Consider the following 22602-nt stretch of genomic DNA (forward strand, 5'->3'; position numbering starts at 1 on the left):
TATGAGTAAGAATGTAGATGAGTGTCTCTGAAGCACTTCCAGTCAACAGCTTCGTAGGGCGAGTGTCAGTAAAACTCCAACTACAGAGGATATTTATAACAAATGGGCAGCTTTTGTTTTGGGTTTTTTTGTGATTTGACTTCATGGCCTTTGAAAATAGGTGAGCAGAGTTAAACATATTCTGGGTTAATGCTTCTGTTTTCATCTGTAGTGTCTCACAGACTCTTACCTCTCGTTTTACCACCACCTCTTCAGTTTTTAAGCTTCTCTTTATTCACTTTAAACAAACAGTTTGCCTAAAAATACAAATCAGCCTCTTGCTGCCCTTCTTTGCTAATGTATTATTGTTTTTTTTTTTGTTTTATACTTTGTATATTTGTAGAAATCTGTTTTGTTTTGTTGGTTGTTTTTTTTATTATTATTGTGTACATCACCTCAGATGTACTGAGCTATGCTTATCAGCTGCTATTTTATACCACTGTTCCCTTGCAAACATTCCTAGATTTTGCCCGTCCTGTTGAGTTTGGATGCTCCGCATTTACAGAAGATGCACAGGCGGAAGTTTATGGGATAATTCAGGCTATTTTTTTCAAAGTCTGGTTGTGTGAGATACTGAGAAAGCAGCCTGAGACACAGACATTCGCTCTCACAAAAAGAAAATGCAAAAACACATTTTAGCCACATAAAAAAATCCTCACCTTATCTAATCTATGCCTACTTGATAATTTAAGAACATGTTGCTAATTTAATTCACATTTAGGCAGCCTTTTCTCACTAGTAACTGAAGATTGCTCACTTTGAAAATTGCTTCTGCACCAAACTCCATAGAAGTGTGATTTTGTGGCTTTAGTGTTCAAATGCCTTCATTTGCATTCACCAAATAGAAACAAACTTGACAAACAAGGCAGCAGTAGACCAGCAGCTTCTGTAATTCAGTGAGAAAAGTGACACTTTTCTCTATGGGTTTGGTGCAGTGGAGCGAGAAGTTTGCAAACCTCGGTTTTTAGTTGGTAATGACTGTTTAATAGTGAAATACAGCTGCAAACATATTCTCAAGATATCATAGACTGAGGCAGGTGTAGGTTTTATGAGGTGAAACTTTAGTGTTTTTCCTTGTTTCATGTTTTCAAGGCGGGTGACCATGCCTGCTCATGCTGGTTCTTGTGTTAGTGGGGCCAGCAGGGGGCAGCAGCGGCTACAGTTACTATGTGACGGTACCTCATACAACCACACAAAGACAAAACTTCTGAATTATCACTTTAAATTAGCTGAGGTCACATCATGTCCCTCGCTGGACTAAATGAAAACATTCCGGGACTAAGGAGCCAATGTTCTCAGCCTCGTCTTGTGGTGGAGAGGTGGTCAGGTGGTCAGGTGATAGGCGTGGGGTGTGTGGCCACTGGGCTGTGACTGCTTGTGCCCTGTCACTCCTCAGGGAGGCGTTTTATGGCATGCAGTGGGAATCTCAATGTTCCCGCTGCATCTACAGTAGCTTCCAGTCCAGAGGTCGTGTGGAGTTGCATCTTAAGATGATTGTTAGATGAGACGCTACTATGTAGTGCAGCAACCTTTAACTTTCTTCTTTTTTTTAAATGACAAAATTCTGAGATGAAACTCCCATTTGTCCAACTAACACTGTGTGTGTTTTCTGACCAACTCTTTATCCCGACAACCTGAGTGAGTGTGTAGGATTTCCTTTACATGGTACCGACATTTGAGGATAAAGTCAGTTTTATAATAGTAGAATTTCAAGCACATAACCTTTTAATACATTTTTTTTTACTCAAACAACCACTTTTAGTTACTCCTTTTGTGGTGCTCTAATCTTTTATTTTATTCTTCATCCTGACCATAGACGCTGCCACTGTTCTGTCAGAACTGAGGAACTTGTCATTCACAGTCCACTTCCAGAAAAATGATTTTATATACACAGTATATATGTATAAATATACATATATGTATGTATATATATATATATATATATATATATATAAATATATATATATATATATATATAAATATATATATATATATATATATATATATATATATATATATATATATATATATACATAAGGTCTTTTTTTTTTCAGGTCGCACTAATGGTGTATTTCCTCCGGTTCTACTCGCTTCGCCTCGGCACGGCACGGTTAAGATGCCTTTCCACTAGCATAGTACCTGTTACCAGGTACTTTTCTTTAGTAAGTATCAACATAAAGAGTGCTGAGCCGTGCCATGCCGAGGCGAGCCGGGACTACTCATGGAAATGTGCCATAAGTGTCTTTGAGCATTTCAACTTCCCAACGTCTATTTGTACATTTGCTGTGGGTAGATCTTTGCTTGAGAAGTCTTAAGATTTGTTGTGTACTAAAAGGGGCAAAAATAAAAAATGTACTTCATTTAGCATTATTTGAAGCGGAGGCTGTGACTGATGTTTTATTGGTCTTGTTTTTATTAGAACAGTCATAGATTTTATTTTCTATCATTATTAATTTCAATACTTGTTTAAAAGTAGTTTTAAAGAAAATAAATCATTGTACATAAAACTTTTGTTTTCCACAGTTTTTTTTTTCTTTCTACAGTCAAAAGTTGTAAAATAAATTACTTATAATAAAAACTGTAGGGAACTACAATCTGTGTCCTCTTTACTGAACTGTACCGATCCAGAAGGAAGTTGTTGTGCCGGGTATTGCACACTCACTCACATACTTGCAGGAGGTGCAATGTTTGTTAAAGCCAGAATGTTTGTCAAAATCATCATCATTTAACTTTTTTATTATTATTGTTGTCTTGATCGATACCATGATGTCTTATTCTACAGACCTAAGCCTAACTCTAACCCTAGCCCCTTTGCCGTAACCTTAACCATCACAACTAACCCTTACTGTAAACCAGGGGTTCTCAAAGTTTTGATACCGGAGGGCCAATTTAGGAACCCAACATTGGACTGAGGGCCACCAAAGGTAATTACCCAGTATTTTGGCCATTGTTCTTACCTTCTAATTATAGGTTAATACCAAGTAACACATTTCTGTTACCATATATTTACTGGGTAAATAGCTAGTAATTGGGGGCTGTAGCTACCTGCTTATTACCAGCTTATAACACAATAATACACTAAAATTCACCATATAGAAACCAGGTAAATACCCAGTATTTTTGTTTACACTTATTGGTCTGTATCCAGTAATGTCCAATAAACATTTAACAAGCTTAGTACCTTTTGGATTAAAACTATCAACTGTAATTCATTGCGGGCCGTCAGAAATGTTTCTGCAGGCCGCCATTGACCCCCGGGCCGCACTTTGAGAACCAATGCTGTAAACCCTCACCTAAACCCAATTCCAACCCTAACCCTTAACTCTTACTGTAAGGAACAGGAACCTGCAGGACTACTTGTTGAAGGCCAAACTTAGGCCACTGTGTAACCTAAAGTCCTTATAGGATGAAGGGGATTTTTTCAGCACCGTCTCTGCATGTGAAATAAATATAACCACAATCTTTATAAAACACAAATTGGAGCAGGTTTCAGGTCCAGAAACTGTGTTTTGCAATTTAATTTGTGTGAAGCAGTATGTAGGTGAGACTAAATTACAAACTAGATTCAACCTATACAGATTTAACATTATGCAAACAACACAGTACAATACACACATCCCAGTTATTCAGCACTGCATATGCTATGGATGGACAGCACTGAAGGCCACGGTCCTGGAAGGAACCCACGTTGGTCCATGACACAACGGAGGAGAGAAGAAGTGGATTCACCTTCTGGACACTCTCTTGCCAAAAGAGTATGAACAATAAGTGTATGGTCATGCCATTAAATACCACTGTTTTATTTCTAATTCCAATTATACCTTACCTAACCTTAACCTGATAGATGTCCTGACCTAAACCTGAATTTGGAATGTACCTTACCCTTATCTTAACCTGAACCTTAACCTAATTGATGTCCTGACCTAAAAATAATCAGTACTTACTGTGTACTTGTATGAGTTTGGAGGACTTGGCCCTGGGGAGGGTCTTCCGTTCAATTTCTTTACCCCTACCCTTACCTCATAGTTGAGTATGTAAGCATGGTATCAATGGAAATACTAACATGTAGATGTTAAGTAGGTGTAATGTTTAAGGACACCGTCTTAATGTAGTGTATTAGTATGCTAGTGTTGATGATAAGAGCACCCAAAGAACCAGTTATAAATGTTGCCCGTGGGAATTAGTTATACACACACAGGACACAATAACTGGGGTTTTATAGCTTTACTCAGGCTTGCAATAGGTCAGTCATCCTAAATCAATAACCCAAAAATGTGAGGGCTGTTCTCAGTTTTAATCCTTGATAAGAAATAATAAAATAAAATACAAAAAACCCCAAAATACGGCAGTGGCCGAGGAAATCACCAAACGTCTCTCCACGTGTTTGAGTTTTTCTCACAATTAGCATAGAAGTTAGCAGGTAACCGTGGTTGACGCCGAACGTGTTTACATCCTTTTAATCAACCACGGAGTGTCTGTGCACACGTTTCAACTCTCAATCTCACATTCAGTAGAAGGAAAATCAACAACCCAGAATGCACTTCGCGGCAAAACCTAACATGGCTCAGTGCTGCCACCCTGTGACCAAAAAGTGTCTGTGTACATTTCTGTGTCTGTGACAAAAACATTACATAGAAAACGAGAACAAAACAAGCAAAGAACACATTACAATTTTGCATTTGCAGTTTTTACCACCCATTTACATAAAGTTTAAGTAGGTGTAACACAAACACACCAAATTGACTGTGCTTGATTGACACTTATTGATTGACTTATAAAAGGTTTTAATTGTATTATATTTTTATTGTTCTATCTATACATTATAAAAGTGCATGTTTAAAGTCACTCCTGTCCATACGCATCCCAATTATGGGCTCATCTATCCTTTTTTTTTACTGTGTGACTTTTGGATTTGACTACCTCTAATGTAAGGAAAGCATTTGCTGAAAACAAAGAAGTTGTCCACGAAATTTGAGAAGCAAATTCTACTGCTCAAAAAACCCAGTCATTCAGCAGTTAACTGCTTCTATGTTGGAGATGATCATAGTTTGCTTTATTTAGTCTGAGGACACGAGTTACAGAAGATACTGAGGAAACATCACACCACACAAACTAACAATATTATTCTCTGTTATCGTCTTCTATTACCTTAACTACTCGGTAAACAACACAGCAAAATCATTGGGAAGCAGTTAAATATTTCCTTGACTGCTGAGGAGATGGAATAAAGATGGTCCACTCAGGTCTCTTTGGTTTGGTTTGAGGATAGATTCTTCCACTGAAGCTTGAAGTCTGTCCATCCCAGGTTTGTCAGCCTGTCACGGATCTAAGGAGAAATTAAGAATTGTGAAAGCTTGTTGTCACTAGTGAAAGGTCTAATATGCAACACATGAGCACCACTAGTTGAGGAGAAGGACGAGATGCAGAGAGGCCAGAACAATATAATCCAATATTGTTATCAAATAAATAAAGAGCAAGATTTCTTTCGAAGGAAATCCAGAGCGTGGCCCTGAGGTGTTGGTGCTAGTGATAACTCATAAGCTCTGTGTGTGTTCATGGAGCTAGTCGATGCTTCCTCCTAACTCCTAACTTTGGTCAATTGCTGTCATCATAAATAAAGGCTAACAATGCATCAGCTGACTCTGACTGTGTCTGGCTGTGACATCAAATACAGAACGCTAACGGGTTTGGGTCAACCACGGGCAATATTCTTCTGGGAAAGTAATGTGTGTGTGTGTCACACTCAAGTTGAAATGTGCTTGTGTCGTGAACATGGTTAACAACGAGTAGCTTTTGATACAACATGGCGGACATGAGATTGAGATGCAGTCTGAGGTAAACTAGGCTAGAAAACTATGAGGGATGGACTATGAGTTACCTCCTGGAGAAAGTGTTCAATAACAGCTGGATCTGTCATATCTGCATCAGTCTTAATCTGCATCCTCACCGTGGTCTTCAATGTTGTTACTGAAAAGTACAAAAAAAAAACATGCACGTCACTCATCTACTGTAAAATTGAAATGAATCAAAAATAATCACTTATTGAACTATCACCTTGATGACAAATGAAAGGCAGTGACAGGGAACAGTCTGCATTAGACCAGTCATGATGATTCAACCATTCGAACACACAGTGATTCAAGTTGACGTTATCTGGTTCATTGACAAACCAGTTCTTGAAGGAACTGTGAGACCCGTCAGACCACGACCATGGCACTCGGTACAGACCGATCCATCTCAGACCACCAGGTTTTGAAGAGACCAAATTGTTTTCTTCAGCGTTCTCAATCATAGCAAGGTCTGTGTAGTGTTGTCTGCAGTATTGCTGAGCAGAATTCCATGATTTCACAGTCGGGATGAAATGATAGACTTTCTCGCTTTGGTTTGTGACTGCAATGAACAGAAATGAAGTCAGTGTCTTTGTTTTTTATCTTTTCTGTGCAAAAAGGTAAACAATTATTACAATTTATTTGACAGAAAAAAATGTTCTGGAACACGTCTAATATTGTGAAAATCTAGGTTATTTATAAACAGAATCTGAGTCATGGTCAGTCTTTTCAATATAATCTGTGAGAATCAGTGTAAAATATGATGATGAGTCATGTCCTATGAACATGGAAAAGGGTGAGGCATAAATAAAAAGTGATCATTTTTATCAGACTTACCACAGTGACACAAACTTAGTAACAAGGCAGCAGCAGACCAGCAGCTCCTATGTCTCTTTTTAACTACTTCTAAACTTCACTTTCTTGTTGGAAGAACACAAAAGGTAATTTTCAGTCTATATGATACTTAGTGTAAAGAACATTTTGTGAAATGAGCCTTTTGTTAAGTGGCTAAGATCCATTTTTTTCCTTGTGTCCCCACTGGCAGTCATGTTTTCACTGAGAGCAATTTCTCCAAAATAAATAAACATAAACAGAGCTGATGTCACCTCAAATGTCTTCTTACCTGTGTAACAAACGAAATCGTATTCATTGGTACAGATGGTGTCAGCCCAAGTTCCATTAGCATTCATGACTACACAGGCTTCATTTCCAGTCGAAAGCGTGGGCTCTCCACTAGCCCAAGCCTTATAAGTAGTTTTGCCTGTTTCACCAGACACTGACCATCTCCAGGAGTTGTGGTCTTTTCCAAGGTTTTCCTTCCAGGATTTTGGGTCATCATTCAGTCCGATCCATGCCCACTGACCGGAAATCGTAGGTTCTAGCATGCTTATGTCATCATGGCTCTCAAAGGTTGCCAGGTCTGTGTAATGCTCTCTGCAGTGATTCTGAGCCTGGAACCAGGTCATGGGCTGGTTTATGTAGTAGTACGTACGTGGGGGAACATTACAGGAGCTGAGGCTCCATCCTGAGATTTGATGATAGAAGGTATCTTTAGTGTTTCATGATTTAATAGTTACACAAATAACTAGTTTAAAAAAAGGTGAAGTGTGTAAGAATGACTGACATCTAATGGTAAGACTGCAGAAATATTCAGGAAAAACGTCCACAACATCTTCCACATATCTGTGTCCTCTGTACTTCTGTTTCTTTCATTTTGATTAAATTCGTTTAAACATTGTTATACATTACAGTGCATGTAACACTTGAACTCACCAAAAAAGAGCAGCATCAACGTTACATAACAACCCATCTCTGATTTGACTGCAAGCAAGAGGAAAATATTTAAATAATAGCATATTTTAACACGTGTGGATCATTGTTCTAATATTCAGGCTCATCTGTGTAATAATCTGATTTGTCTCACCTGCAGGTGGATGGATTATTGCAGTAAAGGTGTCGTTCTCACTAATACATTAAATTAGCCTTTTCTCTACAACATAGAAAATCTTACTTTGTTTAATTCAATTAGTAGAAAACTGGAGAATTCAAAAGTGTTCGTAATTTTGTTGATTGTATAATAATACGACAAACACAGCTCAATCTGTAACAAGAACCAAAAGAAGTTTGACATTTTTGGCAAAAAAAATGTCTTCATCACTTCTGAAAGGAAAATGCTTCTGTAAAAACCCTCACCTTCAATGATGTGACTTAGTAAATATTTAGCAAACAACAATTTTGTAGCTGTAAGAAAATATAAACTGAATTATTTTTAATCCATTTTCAACATGAGTTTGAGTTCATACATTCCTTTGCTTTCTATTCCCCATGTAGTTCTTTAATGTTTCAAGTGCAATGCTATTCCAACTGTCTCATTAACTCTTTAACAAAGACTCACAATACTCACACGTTTGAAATCCAGCTGTGGAAGGATGTAAAAATGTTGAAATCTGAATTCCAACCAGCTGGCTCTAAACTGACTGTTATAAATCCATGAACAATTTACATATGCAAAGTGTGCAGTCTGTTTTATTAATGCACAACATGGAGAAAAAAAAGAGGCTCCTATTTTTGGACTACCAACTAACCAGGAACACGCAGGTAAACAGGATTCAGCTGTCTGATTACATCTATAGACACATATATCAGTGTGTGTGTGTGTTTTCCTCAAGGCCTGGCAGCAAGACTACTCATGTTTTACATATGAAAAAATATGTAAAAAATAGTCCACTACCAACACTTTGTTTATCCAGGATGTATGCTACAAAAAGCATCTTTCCAGGCTATATACAATTCATCTAGGTTACTGGAACGCCATTTTCTTTCTAATCTACGTAAAGACTGTTTAAGAGCGTGCGTTTTGGAATCAAACCATGGTCCTCGTCTCATCTGATTCATCAGTTTTTTTTATTCAGGGATCAATAGAATCTAATGTACACAGTGAGGCCGCTGTACTATCAACAAGGTTATCTATGAGGGAGCGAGTAAAATTTAAATAGGCACCTATATATATATATATATGTATATATATATATATATATATATATATATATATAAGGCATGCAACGGTACAGTTTCTCCACAGTTCGGTGTGTATCGCGGTTTTGGAGCCACAGTATCAGTGCGGTTTCAATATCTTAATATAAAACTGCTCAGACTAGCAAAGGCTATATTACATTGTAAAAATAATTTAAAGCACAGATATAATCACACCACAAACTTTATTTTAACAATAGTGCAGATCAATCAGATCAAATGAAACAGCAAACTAAAATAACTAAATAAAGTTTAGTGCTATCCAACAAAAATAAACAACTTTCAAAAATAAACAACATGTCTCAGCTCCTGAGTGGATCTAATCACGCAGCATTGTGTATTTTAATACATTTTGAATGCACTGAAACGCACCGGAATACCGTCGTTTGCAGTAGCGCATTGAACCGAACAGGGTGTACCGAACGGTTCGGTAAAATACTGAATGGTATATATTAGGGATGCACCGATTAATCGGCCAGTGATCGGAATCGGCCGATTTTCACGTGATCGGCCGAAATCGGTGACCGGCCGATCAGTCAGAATATTCCGAATTTTAATAAGCCGATCAAAATGCACCCGCATCGCGCAGCATCAGCAACACACGTGCACGCGGCTACACGCACATGTAGTAGAGTGTAGAGCTGGGCGGTATACTGGTTCACACTGAATACGTTTTTTTTCCGTTATGATATGATTTTTAATATACGGCCGTACCGGTGTATTTGATTACACAACATCCGCGCACCCGCAGCGCTGTGGCGGTGTTGCGCCGCTGTTGTCTGCTTAGCGAGTGAGCGCTCTGCATGTAAACGTTTCATTAATGTTTATATATTTGTTTCAATCACTGAACGAAGCCTGTCATATTTAAGACAAGAGTCAGGATCTTAAATCACTTGCACAAAACTTTTGATCAGCATTTGTTTGTTTGTCATTTAAACCTGTGCGCGCAAAGAGCGCGAGGCATTGTTGGCACGGGGCGGGAGAGAGAGAGAGACACACAGACAGAGAGAGAGAGAGAGAGAGAGAGAGAGAGAGAGAGAGAGAGAGGTAATTTACTTATTTGTGTGTAGTACTATGTTGTGAAATATGTTTAAACTTAAATAAACTACACATACAGGTAGTGATTCGTTTTTGTATTTTTAGTTGGATATTGGATGTGAACAACATTGTTCCATAACACTGCACTTTTAAGATGTGTGTGAATATTCCACAGCATTATTTAGTTCTATTTTATAGTGGTAATCTGTTCAAAAAGTCTCACTTTAAGTTATTATGTTCCATGGTAACATGTTCAAATGTATCATGACAATTGTTTTTATATTTTTATATATACTTCTATTTTATAGTGATTCGTTTTTGTATTTTTAGTTGGATATTGGATGTGAACTGATTGTATTTCTATGTTAAAATGTTCTATTAAAGAGAAAAGATGCAAAAATATATATATTTCAGTATGCTGAAAAGTGGTTTAAAAAATTGAAATCGGAATCGGCTAAAATCGATATCGGCAGGTCAAACTTCTTGAAAAATCGGTAATCAGTATATATGGTTTGGAAAGTTGGAAAGATTTAAAAATATATATATATATATTTTTTTAAGGAAGGACAATAAATATGCTCTTTAAAGTAGTTGTGGTTGTCACCCACCATAAATCGAAAGAAAGCCCCTTACCAACTCTCGAACAGAGGAATTATCACCAGCTAATATAATATTGCGTCATTTATTTTCATGCAACAGACAACACCTGTCTCAGTTTCAGCAAGGCAGTTTATTCATGGATTTTTGTTCGCTAGAATTTTGCATAAAGGAGGAATTTGAATTTAATTCAAAATTCAAATTTAAGTCTCATTTACGTATATCGGACTCAGTGAGAGGCTTTGTTCTGCAGAGCTTAACCACAGAGAGTCATTATAGGCAAGTGCAAATGCTTATATTAACCCTTAGAACTCAGAGGATTTAGGATGCGTTTTTCCTTTACTATATTAAAAATATATATACAGAGGCTATAATAATGTGCAATATAAAGTGTCTTATGTACTTTTTTTCCAGCACAACCTAAGCAATCTGATGATTTTTTTCATTTCGACCAACTATATCTATATATATATATCGGTAACACTTTACAATAAGAGTCCCTTAATTAACATTAGTTAGTACATTATTAAGCATTAATTAACTGTTATAATTATATATTAACAATATAACAATCATTATTATGTATTACTTAGCATTAGTTAACATATTAGTTAATGCATTAATAAGAACTTAATGTTTGAGTTAAAACATTTTTAAGCAAGTTTAATATTGTAATAAGTTATCATTATGTATGTATTAACATTAATTAACACATTAGTTAATATATTAGTAGTAATCCTTTACTAATGGTGTTTATTTGGAGCGTAAGATGGTACAAAAGTAGTGTTACTCCCATGATGCCTACCTGCTATAAAACCACTTACTGTCACCTATCACAGCAATGAGTTAAACCAGGTGACTTCCTTTACTTTTCTAACTGGGAAAATAACACATACAATAGCATTAAGTAGTCTAAACATAACTGTTCTGTGTAATAAATATCTTCTGATTTTAGATTTGTTATACATATTAGCTACATGGCTCTACAGTGTCATGATGAAGGATAACCAGAGCTTCTCACGTCTTGACTATTGCAGTCAAGAGTAGCTGGAGAGAGCAGAACAATGAAAAGGAGAGGAAAAAGTGGGGATATTGAAAGGGTTTTTAGTAAGAAAAGTGCACAGCAGAAAGAGAAGCTCTTTTCGAGCAGTCATCAATTAAAAACCCCATCGAGACTGTAATAAGTAAACAAATCAATAAGAAACAGAAGAGAAGTTAGACATTCGAATTTAATAAAAATCAGTACCGACAATAAAACAGAGTCCAGAATATCACTTTCAAATGTGGACTTAAATATAAGATCACTCTACTCAAAATCTGTTTTAATTAATGATCTCATTAATGAAAATCGTACTGATTTATTCTGTGTAACTGAAACTTGGTTACATAAAGAAGATTACGTTAGTTTAAATGAGTCGACTCCACCCACTCATGCTAACACCTATATTCCTAGAAGCTCAGGCAGAGGAGGAGGACACTAGATTATTAATCAACCCCAAACCCAAATGTGATATTTGTCTTCTGAATGCCTTATTCTCAGTCTTGGAAAACATAAAAAAAAAAAAAAACATTCTGATAGACACAGTTTACCGTCCACCTGCACCTTATTCAGAGTTCCTGTCAGCGTTCTCTGAATTCTTATCTGAGTTAGAACTAAAGACAGATACAATTATAATTGTGGTGGATTTCAACATCCATGTAGATGTTGACCGTGATAGTCTTAGCTGTGCATTTAATTCACTGTTAGAATCAATTGGTTTCATTTAACATGTGAATAAACCGACTGCCTTAGTCACACCCTCAATCTTGTTTTAACTTATGGTGTTGATATTGATAACTTAAACATTTTCTCCCAAACCCCTCTCCTAACTGATCATTATTTACTCACATTTAACTGTACAATAATGAATTACAATAACATAAAGAATAAATACCGCTACAGCCAGTGCCTGTCTGATAATAATATTATCACATTCAAAGAGACAGTACATCTGAAGGTACCTCCCTCTCTCATAGTTAACCTTGTTGATAGTACAGCGGCCTCACTGTGCACATTAGATTCTATTGACCCCCTGAAAAAGAAACTGGTGAATCAGATGAGACGAGCACCATTGTTTAATTCCGATACGCTCTTAAACAGGCTTTAAGTAGATTAGAAAGAAAATGCCGTCCCAGTAACCTAGATGAATGTTTAGCCTGGAAAGATGGTTTTGTAGCATACAAAAACGCCCTACGTAAAGCTAGAGCTGCTTATTATTATTCTTTAATTGAAGAAAATAAGAATAATCACAGGTTTCTTCTCAGCACTGTAGCCAGGCTTATTTTATTTGTGAATAAAATGACATCAATGAGAGAAAAAAGTGATCATCTCCTCCCTCACAGTGGCACTGACTCATCTTTTAGCACAAGAGCTTAAGAAGCACCAGGTGTAGTTAGAGAGTTAGACAGTTTCTCCCTGAGTTGACATCATTAGTTTCATCATCTAAACCATCAACCAGTCAGTTAGATCCCATCCCCACTAAACTGTTTAAAGATGTTACATTTAATTGACAGCTCTATGTTAACTCAAATGAATCTATCCTTATTAACTGGATAAAGGCAGTTGCCAATCAATATTTGCACATTAATGGCCTGTTTGAAGATTCTTCTCTTGGCCTCAGATAATGGTCTAGTTTACTTGTCCTGTTAGATCTGAGAGCTGCATTTGACACCACTGATAATGACATTCTATTGCAGAGACTTGAGCAGACCCTTGGGTTCACATGTAACCTTAACCCCAGATATTTGGACATTTCCTCTTTCTAAATACTTTTTAAATAGTAGCTTCATTGCGTACTACATTAGATTCTATTGCCCCCCCTGTAAAAGAAACAGATGAGATGAGTAAAGAGACTTATTTCTGAACAGCCTCAATATTCCACAATTGTTCAAACATAAAAAAAAATCAACTGTAACAAAACTATATTAAATAACTATGTTTGTGCCACCTCTTTCATTTCTGTATTATGATAAATGTTTGGTGATTAGAGGAACCAGTTTTCTGTTGTGTTCTGAGACTCTGCCATGTCGTCGTCTTCTGCCACACGACCGCATCTTCTGGACTTCATTCAGAGAGAGAGAGAGAGAGAGAGAGAGAGAGAGAGAGAGAGAGAGAGAGAGAGAGAGAGAGAGAGAGAGAGAGAGAGAGAGAGAGAGACTTAACAGTAAGGAAGGCCATGTAAATAAATAAATAGATTTTATTAAATAAAATGTATAAATAAATAAATAGATTTTATAAAATAAAATGTATAAATAAATGTGATAGGACGCCAGCGTGACTTCTGTGAATGTCCTGTTTCAAACATTGACTTCAAAACATGAGTTCTTTATTTATTGCAAATGGGAGACAGCATCCTATTTTATTTATAGTCTATGAATAATTGGACAATTAAACAGACACTTTATTTGTTCGTTGTCTTCATAATCATAGCATTATTTCTCTCTGTTCCTCCATGTCATGTTTTGATGGATGGTTGATTCATTGACAGACTGTCATTATTCCTTGAATTCAATTTGTTTCCTTCACAGGAACTACTGATGTTGTTGCAGAGCAGCATTCTTAAGACTTGATTTTAAATATGTCATGAGTGAAGTGACCATGTTGCGAATACAATGAGAAACATGTTCATGTCTTTATCTCAGTGTTAGAGAGACTTTTCCAACAGGGAACTGAAGTTTGTGAACCACTCACTCTCCCACACCAAAGTCCATAGAGAAAATCAGTGATTTTAACACCACAGCACACAGGAGTTATCAATCACTAAGTTCATATCAGGGCTGATACCGATGCCAATTATTAGTCAAAGAGGCCGATTAACAATATTTGGAGCCAATATTCATTTGCAGTGAAAGTGAAATTATTGGCATCAAAATTTTGAATAATGCAAACACCAAGACTTAATGTCATTTAAATGCCTTTAAGCATATATTTATTAAACAGCTTTTTAGATTTGCAACATGTTAAAGGTTTTTTTCTTTTTATCTTAAACAATAGACATCTTTGTTTTCAAATTAAAAAATAAAAAAAACTTGCAGGAAGCGCGCACACACACACACACACACACACACACACTGTCCTCTTCACCTTCATCAAGATCCTCACTTCCAACTGTTGAGAGAAGACAAGAGAGGAGAAGAGTCAGAGTCACAACAGTGAGTCAGTGATGCAGCATGGTCATGTTGTCAGCAGCAGGAACAGTGCGTCCTTCTCTGTTGTTTTACGTAATGTCAGTGAGCATTTTTGTTAGTAAATGTGTTTTAGGGACATTATTGATGTTTATTTTATATTTTGTGTCAGTTTTAGGTTGTTGTTTTTTTATAATTGAATTGTCTTTGACACTGTTGTGTGTGCTTCATGGTCACATGGTCAAAGGCTATAAGAATCATCACCAACTCCACTTACATTGAAGTCACTTCTTATTCCTGACAGTACAGACATTAAGATGTTATGACCTGTGCACTTTAACATTCATGGACAAAATAAAATCTCATCTCCTGCCAAATACAAAACAGAGTCTTTTCACAACTGGAGAGTCACAATTAGAAATGTTTAAACAAAGAAAACAAAACAAAAACAGTATTTTGAACAAACATCTTATCAGTCAAGGGTGTGGATCTGTGTCTCAAGACCACATAAAAGAGACCACTTTTACATGGTCTTGGTCTTGCCTTAGGTGGTCTTGACTACAAGTCACAGGAAGAGACGTCCGACACAAAAATGAAGCAGTTAAAAATACTAAACAATCCTATAAATCTGGGATAATCTCCAATAATTAACAGGGAAATGTATAAAATCCTAATATTTAACAGAGGAGTCTGGTGTATTTAGGGACAGCACTGCTGATTGCGACTGGCGAGCGGCGAGCGGCAATCACAACTCTGTCGCTGTATTTCGGTCCAGTAACTGTGTCAGACGGAGTCTGTGCTCCGGTCATGGAGGAAGTACTGAATAGATATTTTTAATGAACTGATTCTAGTGATTCAGTTACACTGAAAACAGCTGCTTTACAAGTTACTAGTCACTAGTTTGTGTGTTTGTGTGTGAAACGGAAGACAGCGCAGTTTCATGCAGCCGTGCAGTGGTGACTCCGCCCATGTTGAGTATGTACTTTATTTGAAGTGGAAATGCAACCTAAACCGCGCCGTGCCGTGCTGAGGCGAGGCGAGTCGGGACCATAGTGGAAAAGGGCCAGGAATAGGCTGTGTGTTGTAATCACATGCTACTGCAGACATCATTCTAAGCACTTGTCCTTATTCTTATTAATATTTCAGGGAAGTTGACAATTACAATGGGACATGGGACAATTTCAAGTTTATAATTGTTTATCTTCAATTTGATTAGAATTTCATCTACAAATTAAGTATAGATTTGAATGATTTACATATTTCCCATTCTTTAGACAGCAGTTGGAGGTGAAAGATGGTGTTGGAGGTGTTGGCTGTTTTGTCAGATGTCTTTGGGACCAGTCAGTACCAGTCATGTCAGTCCTCAACAGAGTCTCAATCCTCTAATAGTGCAGTAACAGCCGTCATAGTTTATCTCAGTCAGTCTGTGAAAACATTTACAGTGAGTGAGCTCAAATGTCTCTGTATTGTTCTGCCTGTAAACCTGTGTTGACTGTAAACTGCGGCTAAACCCCAGAATGCTGCTGTTCTTCAATTCATGCTTCATGTTAAGGTGTAACTTCAACACTAGTCTGTTTTTTTTTCCTGGTCTTGGTATTCTTGGTCTCGGTTTAGACGGTCTTGACTACGGGCGGCTGATGGACACTCATCATGTGAGGCCGTCAGCTCTAGTCTGTGATCACATGATCTCCAGCAGCTCGTGGTTCATCTGATTGGTCTCTCTGTATGTTTGTGTTTAATCGTGAAGTCTGTCTCTATTCTGATCTCACAGCTTCCCTGAGGAAACACTGGATCTTTGCTCTGACTGTGATTAGTACAGCACTGATCAAAGTGACTCTAACATTCTACTCACCCCAGATCGTCCAGTGTGAAGTCTGGGCTCTTCTTAAGATCAGACAGCAGCTTCACTCCTGAATCCTGCAGCTTGTTGTTGTACAGGTTCAGTTCTCTCAGGTGGGAGGGGTTGGACTTCAGAGCTGAGGCCAGAGAAGAACAGCTGATCTTTGACAAACTGCAGTTATTCAACCTGAATAGAGAATAAAACATGAGACTTTAGCAGAGCCGGACAGTAACGGAGTACATTCACTTGAGTACAGTACTTAAGTACAATTTTGAGTATCATTTTTGGGGAGTGCTCATGACTTTACTCATTTGAGAGGCAAATATTGTACTCTTTACTCCAATACATTTCTATCCATAACCGTGAGTACCCGTTACTTCTCCTATAAAAAAAACAACAACAACAACAACTCCATGGTCAGATTTAGCTTAGAGACGAAACCATGGACGAAACAATGGATGAAGACGCAGTAGGTCCGGGAAAGTGCCAACACGTGGCCCCATCTCGCCAGACTATTTCAATTTTCTGAACAAGTTAATGATAGTGTTCGCTTCAAACTTCATCACCACCTACAAAAATTAAAGGTGCATTATGTAATAAATCTAAAGCAACTGGCCGTAAAATCCTCCTTATATGTCACAGAGACTCAGAGGAACAATATTCAAAATATATATTCGGCGAAAACGAAACCTAAAAGACCTCGGTATTTTAAATTTGAGTGTAGTAACCCTTTTTGGCCACATTCTTACATATGGTGCCTTTAATCTTCCAACTTGAGGAAGCATGTCATGGTGCGTACACTGAAATAAACTTCCTTACATTTCTAAGCGAGAGCGTTGCCATTTTCGTTTGCCTTGTGGGCAAGTGAGAAAATGTTAAATAAAGCAACATGGTAAAAAGATGAAAATGACTTATTTTACTTTCAATTCCTTTGACATTTTTCAAGGTATTTACATTGGTATTAACATTTCTCATAACTCTATGTAGGACGTTTCTATATGTAAATGTAAGAACTGTGGCAGTAGTAATGCAATATTTAGAAAATGTACTCTTGTACTCTTGATAGCCAAGTACTTTTAAAAATAAATACTTCAGTCCTTTTACTTAAGTAGACATCTGACTGTTGTACTTTTACTTGTACTTGAGTCAAATTTAGCAAGGGGTATCTGTACTTTTACTCAAGTAATGAAGCTGTGTACTCGTTAGACAACGACTGTGCGTGTGTGTGTAAGGAGTTTATTTTATTCATCAGTGAATAAAATTAGTTTAATTTAAATTAAATGAAAGCTTAAAAACCAACAGCAGCTTCAGTCACTGAACTCACCACAGAGTCTCCAGTCTACAGTGTGGACTCTCCAGTCCAGAACACAGCAGCTTCACTCCTGAATCCTGCAGCTTGTTCTCACTCAGGTTCAGGTCTCTCAGGTGGGAAGAGTTGGACTTCAGAGCTGAGGCCAGAGAAGAACAGCTGATCTCTGACAATCTGCAGCTCCTCAACCTGAATAAAGATTAAAACACAAAGATAACATTTTTTGTTCAGCAGGTGAAATTTAATGTATGACTCAAATATCAGCTGTGAGGATTTTGTGTTGTGATGAAAACATATTTTAACATCTAATCCTGGACATTTTCTACAGTGTATTTAGAAAGCATTAGTCATGTGACTGTGAGAAACACAAGTGTGAAGGTTCAGTTGAAATAAAGACACAGCAGCAAAATGACAAATAAGTCACAGGTGAACACAGCCTCACTTTTCACATCAAGTTCAACACAATGAAATGAATAAATGATAAGAAGCAGAAAAATAATCACATTACATAAAGAAACAAGTGGAGTCAGTGTTTAGTGATGATAATAAATTCCAGCAGGCTGTACACTGAGGTTAAATTCTTATTCTTCTATAGTTATTATTTTAGACTTTATTTCATTTGATTTATTGATGCATTTGTGTATAGTAAACCAGCTTAAAGATAAGCACCACTTTTCTTTTGTTGTGATTCAACTTAGGTAATTGGTGGGAAAATATTAACACAAATGATTAATTATTTTTAATAGATAATTTTGTTATTAATTTCTTAAAAACGGGGCACCACTCCTCTTAGCGTGAGGAGAATGACAGAGAAACTGTCACTTTACAACCTTCAAGTGTCTCTTGACTATCAGTTATAACTAATTAATAATAAGTATATTAATATTAATTAATAAATAACAAAGAAGGTGTGAGATCGTACACTGGCTTCTTTCAATTACCCTTTGTTACAAACAAGCAAGCACAAAAGACAGAAACGGTACTTTTAAAGTAAAGGTTCAACATTTATTAAAGCATTAAAATTAATCAATAACAGCAACAAACATCAATCCCTTAATCCAAAATAACTGCTGGTAAAAACGTTTCAATATAAAAGAAAGAAAGTAAAATAAAATAAAAAGGGGTATGGATCTGAGTGCAGGAATGTGTGTGTGTGTGTGTGAAAAGGGGGCGTGTCACTTTGGCAGCAGGTAACAGGAAGTGAACAAAACAAAGCCAAAGTAAAACAGGAAGCAACAAACAAAGCCAAAAGGTAAAAGAAGGAGGGGTCTCTGACGTGACGGTTGTCACGGCGACGCGCCTCCCACCTCCGGGTTACCAAAAGGTACGTCACGTGAAAATGGCGTCACTCACTGTTACCGTGAGGCGACGCGAGATGGCGCTCGTGCATTGATTTCTTCACTCCGCTCTTCCGTCTTTCACCAGCGGGAGCGCTGAGTAAAAGAGGAGAGTTGAAGGAGGAAATGAAGTCAGCCGTGACGTGGAAAATGGGAATGGCGGCAGGAAGTGGAATAGACAAAGGAACGAGTCTGATCAGAAAACTTCTGTAATCACACAGTGTATTCGGCTTGTCCGACTCAAACTGTGGTTCTTACAGATCACGGAAGTTTCCTCTCAATGAGTGATCGCGGACTGTGTTGAGGACACAGGATCGCGATACACGGGGACAAATCACAGTACAAAAGGGGAGACTCGTGAGGAGAAATAGAAACCGAATTCGACCACACAGATTAGCGAGAGTTTTATCTCGTGAGCCTGTCTTCTTACCGGTCAAATTAAGCTTCTATTACGATCGCCGCTGGCGCTGCTCGGGAGCGAAAGGCACGAAGAATAATATACAAACGATCAGCTGGGCGGACGGCGCCGCTGTGTTTCCGCTAAACAGTCCGCTAGCTTAGTTCACAGGTATTATTAAGGCCGTGTGTGTCTCACACACACGGCCTTAAATAAGCTATTTTGCCCAGACACAATCGCTTACTATGAGTTGCCTTCCAACGAGTAAGGAAGGGGTCCTGGGATCGCGTTGCGCGATTCTGCTCCGTGCGTCGGCTGGTTCTGCCGGAATGGGAGAGATGAGAGGGCGCCTCTAGAGCTGTGTTACGCGTGGTCAACCGACTCACGGTAGGAAACAGCGGGTCGACGGTGGGTTAGGAGTGTGTATAGCAACCACTATCTCTTCTTCTGCAGGAATGATAAGGAATAACTCGCAGGGAGTTATTCGCTTAGTCTCTGATCAAAATAAAGAAAGCAAAAAAGAAAAAAAACCAAAAATGGGGTAGGGGTGAACTAAGAAAGAACCTTCACAGCTTGGCCAGCAAGAATGGAGTTCTTTGATGTTTTCCTCTTCTTAAACACATATGTCCTCTCTCGCTGAGAGCTATGGTGAAGAGACCGAACTCTGGGGGTTCGTTCAGTTTTGATACCTTTGCCTCGGGGGCGGGGCTTCCCGTGGTGTCCACCAATGGGTGAACGGCTGACTGCTGTGGGCCGTCATCTGCCGCAGTGGGTTGTGGGGGATGAGTACATCACAGCTGGACACCTTGGAGAGATAGATTCCTTCTCTTTGTTCTTCCCATGTGGCTCCTGGGGTCTTTCAGACCGCCATTTTAAGTCTCAGCTGCCTTCAGGCTTTCCCAAAGAGGACAGTGAGGCCTCACAGTCATGCTGGGCCCAACACTTTCTTTCTTTCTTTCTTTCTTTCTTTCTTTCTTTCTTTCTTTCTTTCTTTCCTTTTGCTGTATTAATTTCATCAATAGGATAGTACCAAGTGCTAATGGGGGTGGTTTCAGACCACCCCTGTTTCACAGGTAACAGCGTGTCTTCAGAGAACACCCACACTATTTCACTATTTTGGATTACCCCAATCCACTAGAGACGAGAGCTGCAACTAACGATTACTTTCGTAATCGATTAGTCTGTCGATTATTTTCTCGATTCATCGATTAATCGTTTCAGCTCTACTAGAGACAGATAGATAGAAGAGGCGCACACAGGAAGAAACATCGATGCACGACTATCTGAAGTTGCTGATGCCTTTGAAATTCCACAAGAATAAAGAATAAATAAATAAATAGTCTATTTGTGTTTCACCCGTGAAGCTGAGCTCCTATGTTCAGTCTCACAGTCCTAGTGTGAACATTTATGAGGTTCAGATGTGGATTAAACATCTGAGATTTACAACAGTAACAGCGAGTCCATGAACTCACCACAGAGTATCCAGTCTACAGTGTGGACTCTCCAGTCCAGAACACAGCAGCTTCACTCCTGAATCCTGCAGATTATTGTTGTTCAGGTCCAGTTTTCTCAGGAGGCAGGGTTTGGACTTCAGAGCTGAGGCCAGAGAAGAACAGCTGACCTCTGACAAACTGCAGCCCCTCAACCTGAATGAACAATAAAACATGAGACTTCAGACGACAAAGTTGCTGCTTGAAACCAGTTTTTAAGTTAAAAACTTAAATTTGGGAATAAATAGAAATGAAAAAGGTGTTCTTGCAGGATCACATACAGACTCAAACTTCCAATTGACTGGGAGTTTCACAGCAATTCACAGGGACGATAACTGTCGCAAATCCCACTTTTCATGCAGTGCCAGGAGCCAATCAGCGATCCGCATTCAAATGATGAGCATAATGTAGAAACAATAGCGAGTAAACAAAACTCTGAAAAAAAGAAAATTTGAAGAGGCACCGTCTTCCTTTAAGTACGTTTAAGTGTGGGATTATTTTGAATTCAGCTACGATGAGAATGGGAAAAAGGACTGTCAACAAACAAACCACGGTGTGCAAGCACCGCAGTGAAGTTAGTTTTAAGTTGGATGTTCGACGATTGAATCTCTATCATCTACCGGTTATGAAATAAGACAACATGTAGTATGGTTGACTACGTGCCCTGTTGAGTTAAGCAGATGTGCTGTGCATAGGGCAAGTCTCTGATACTTGGCCTGCAGTGTTTTTATTCTTATTTATTTGTTTTATGATCGTGGCAACCGGACCAGACAGGGGGACTGGGGGTGGACAGACGAGGGAAGGGAGAAGGTGGGGAGTTTGGGGGGGGGGGGAGGAAGAGAGAGAGAGAGAGAGAGATGCGCAGACAACATTAACAGTGATAGTGTCTAGGTGTGTGGCGTTAAATGGTTAAAGTAGTACAAAACAGACAGAACGTACTTCACAGAACAGAACATAAACAACACTTAACAATTAAGGTAATACAAAACAGACAGATCTAAGCGGCTAAGCTATGGACAGAGGCCAAGCCACCCCACACCCAGGTAGATCGAAGAGGCCTGGGCCTCCAGCACCCAGAGCCCCCCTAGACCGCCCACCGGGAAAGTGGGCCGGAGCACCCGCCACAAGAGACCGACCGCACGTCCCCCATCCCCAGGAGGGGCAGGTAGAGGCCCACATAGGACCCCGAGCCTGGGGGTTCCCCGAAGACAGGAAGGCCCCCAAGCCAGTCCAGGGCAGAGCGGGGGCAGAGGTCCGAGGAACCGCCATGCCTGACCCCACAGCGCCCCAGCCAGGGGCCCCACCAAAATCCAGGAGTGCCAGCCCATGCTGGGTAAGCAGTCAGCCGCCCACCACCGCCCTCCTTCCGGGAGGTGCGCCGTGATGGACAGCTGCAATGCCCCCCAGTCCCCCCCAGCCGAGCGAAGGCGACCCAATCCCCCCACAGCCAGCAATACCCCCAGGCCACCATGATGTTAGATTTCTGAATTGGCTTAAACTTAAATGTTTCTTATTTATCCAATTCAGTAG

At 38.8% G+C, this 22602-nt stretch overlaps 1 protein-coding gene across 3 annotated transcripts in view; it reads right to left on the bottom strand.

Moving 5' to 3' along the window:
- Positions 1 to 13518: 13518 nt before the first annotated feature.
- Positions 13519 to 22602, bottom strand: part of LOC310932820 (NACHT, LRR and PYD domains-containing protein 3-like) — a 34149-nt gene continuing 25065 nt past the window's right edge. For 2 of the 3 annotated variants that reach the window (XM_083896189.1, XM_083896187.1), the window contains exons 9-12: positions 21055 to 21228; positions 17864 to 18037; positions 16552 to 16725; positions 14476 to 14682 (exon numbers count right to left, since the gene is read on the bottom strand). In XM_083896189.1, coding sequence (XP_083752315.1) covers positions 14673 to 14682; positions 16552 to 16725; positions 17864 to 18037; positions 21055 to 21228 — 532 coding nt within the window. In that variant the 3' untranslated portion in view covers positions 14476 to 14672. Of the gene's footprint in view, positions 13637 to 14475; positions 14683 to 16551; positions 16726 to 17863; positions 18038 to 21054; positions 21229 to 22602 lie in introns of those variants that run through there. The other variant, XM_083896188.1, reaches the window with a different exon arrangement.

The sequence above is a fragment of the Microchirus variegatus genome, assembly GCF_963457635.1.
Source record: "Microchirus variegatus genome assembly, chromosome: 10".
Taxonomy (NCBI): Eukaryota; Metazoa; Chordata; class Actinopteri; order Pleuronectiformes; family Soleidae; genus Microchirus; species Microchirus variegatus.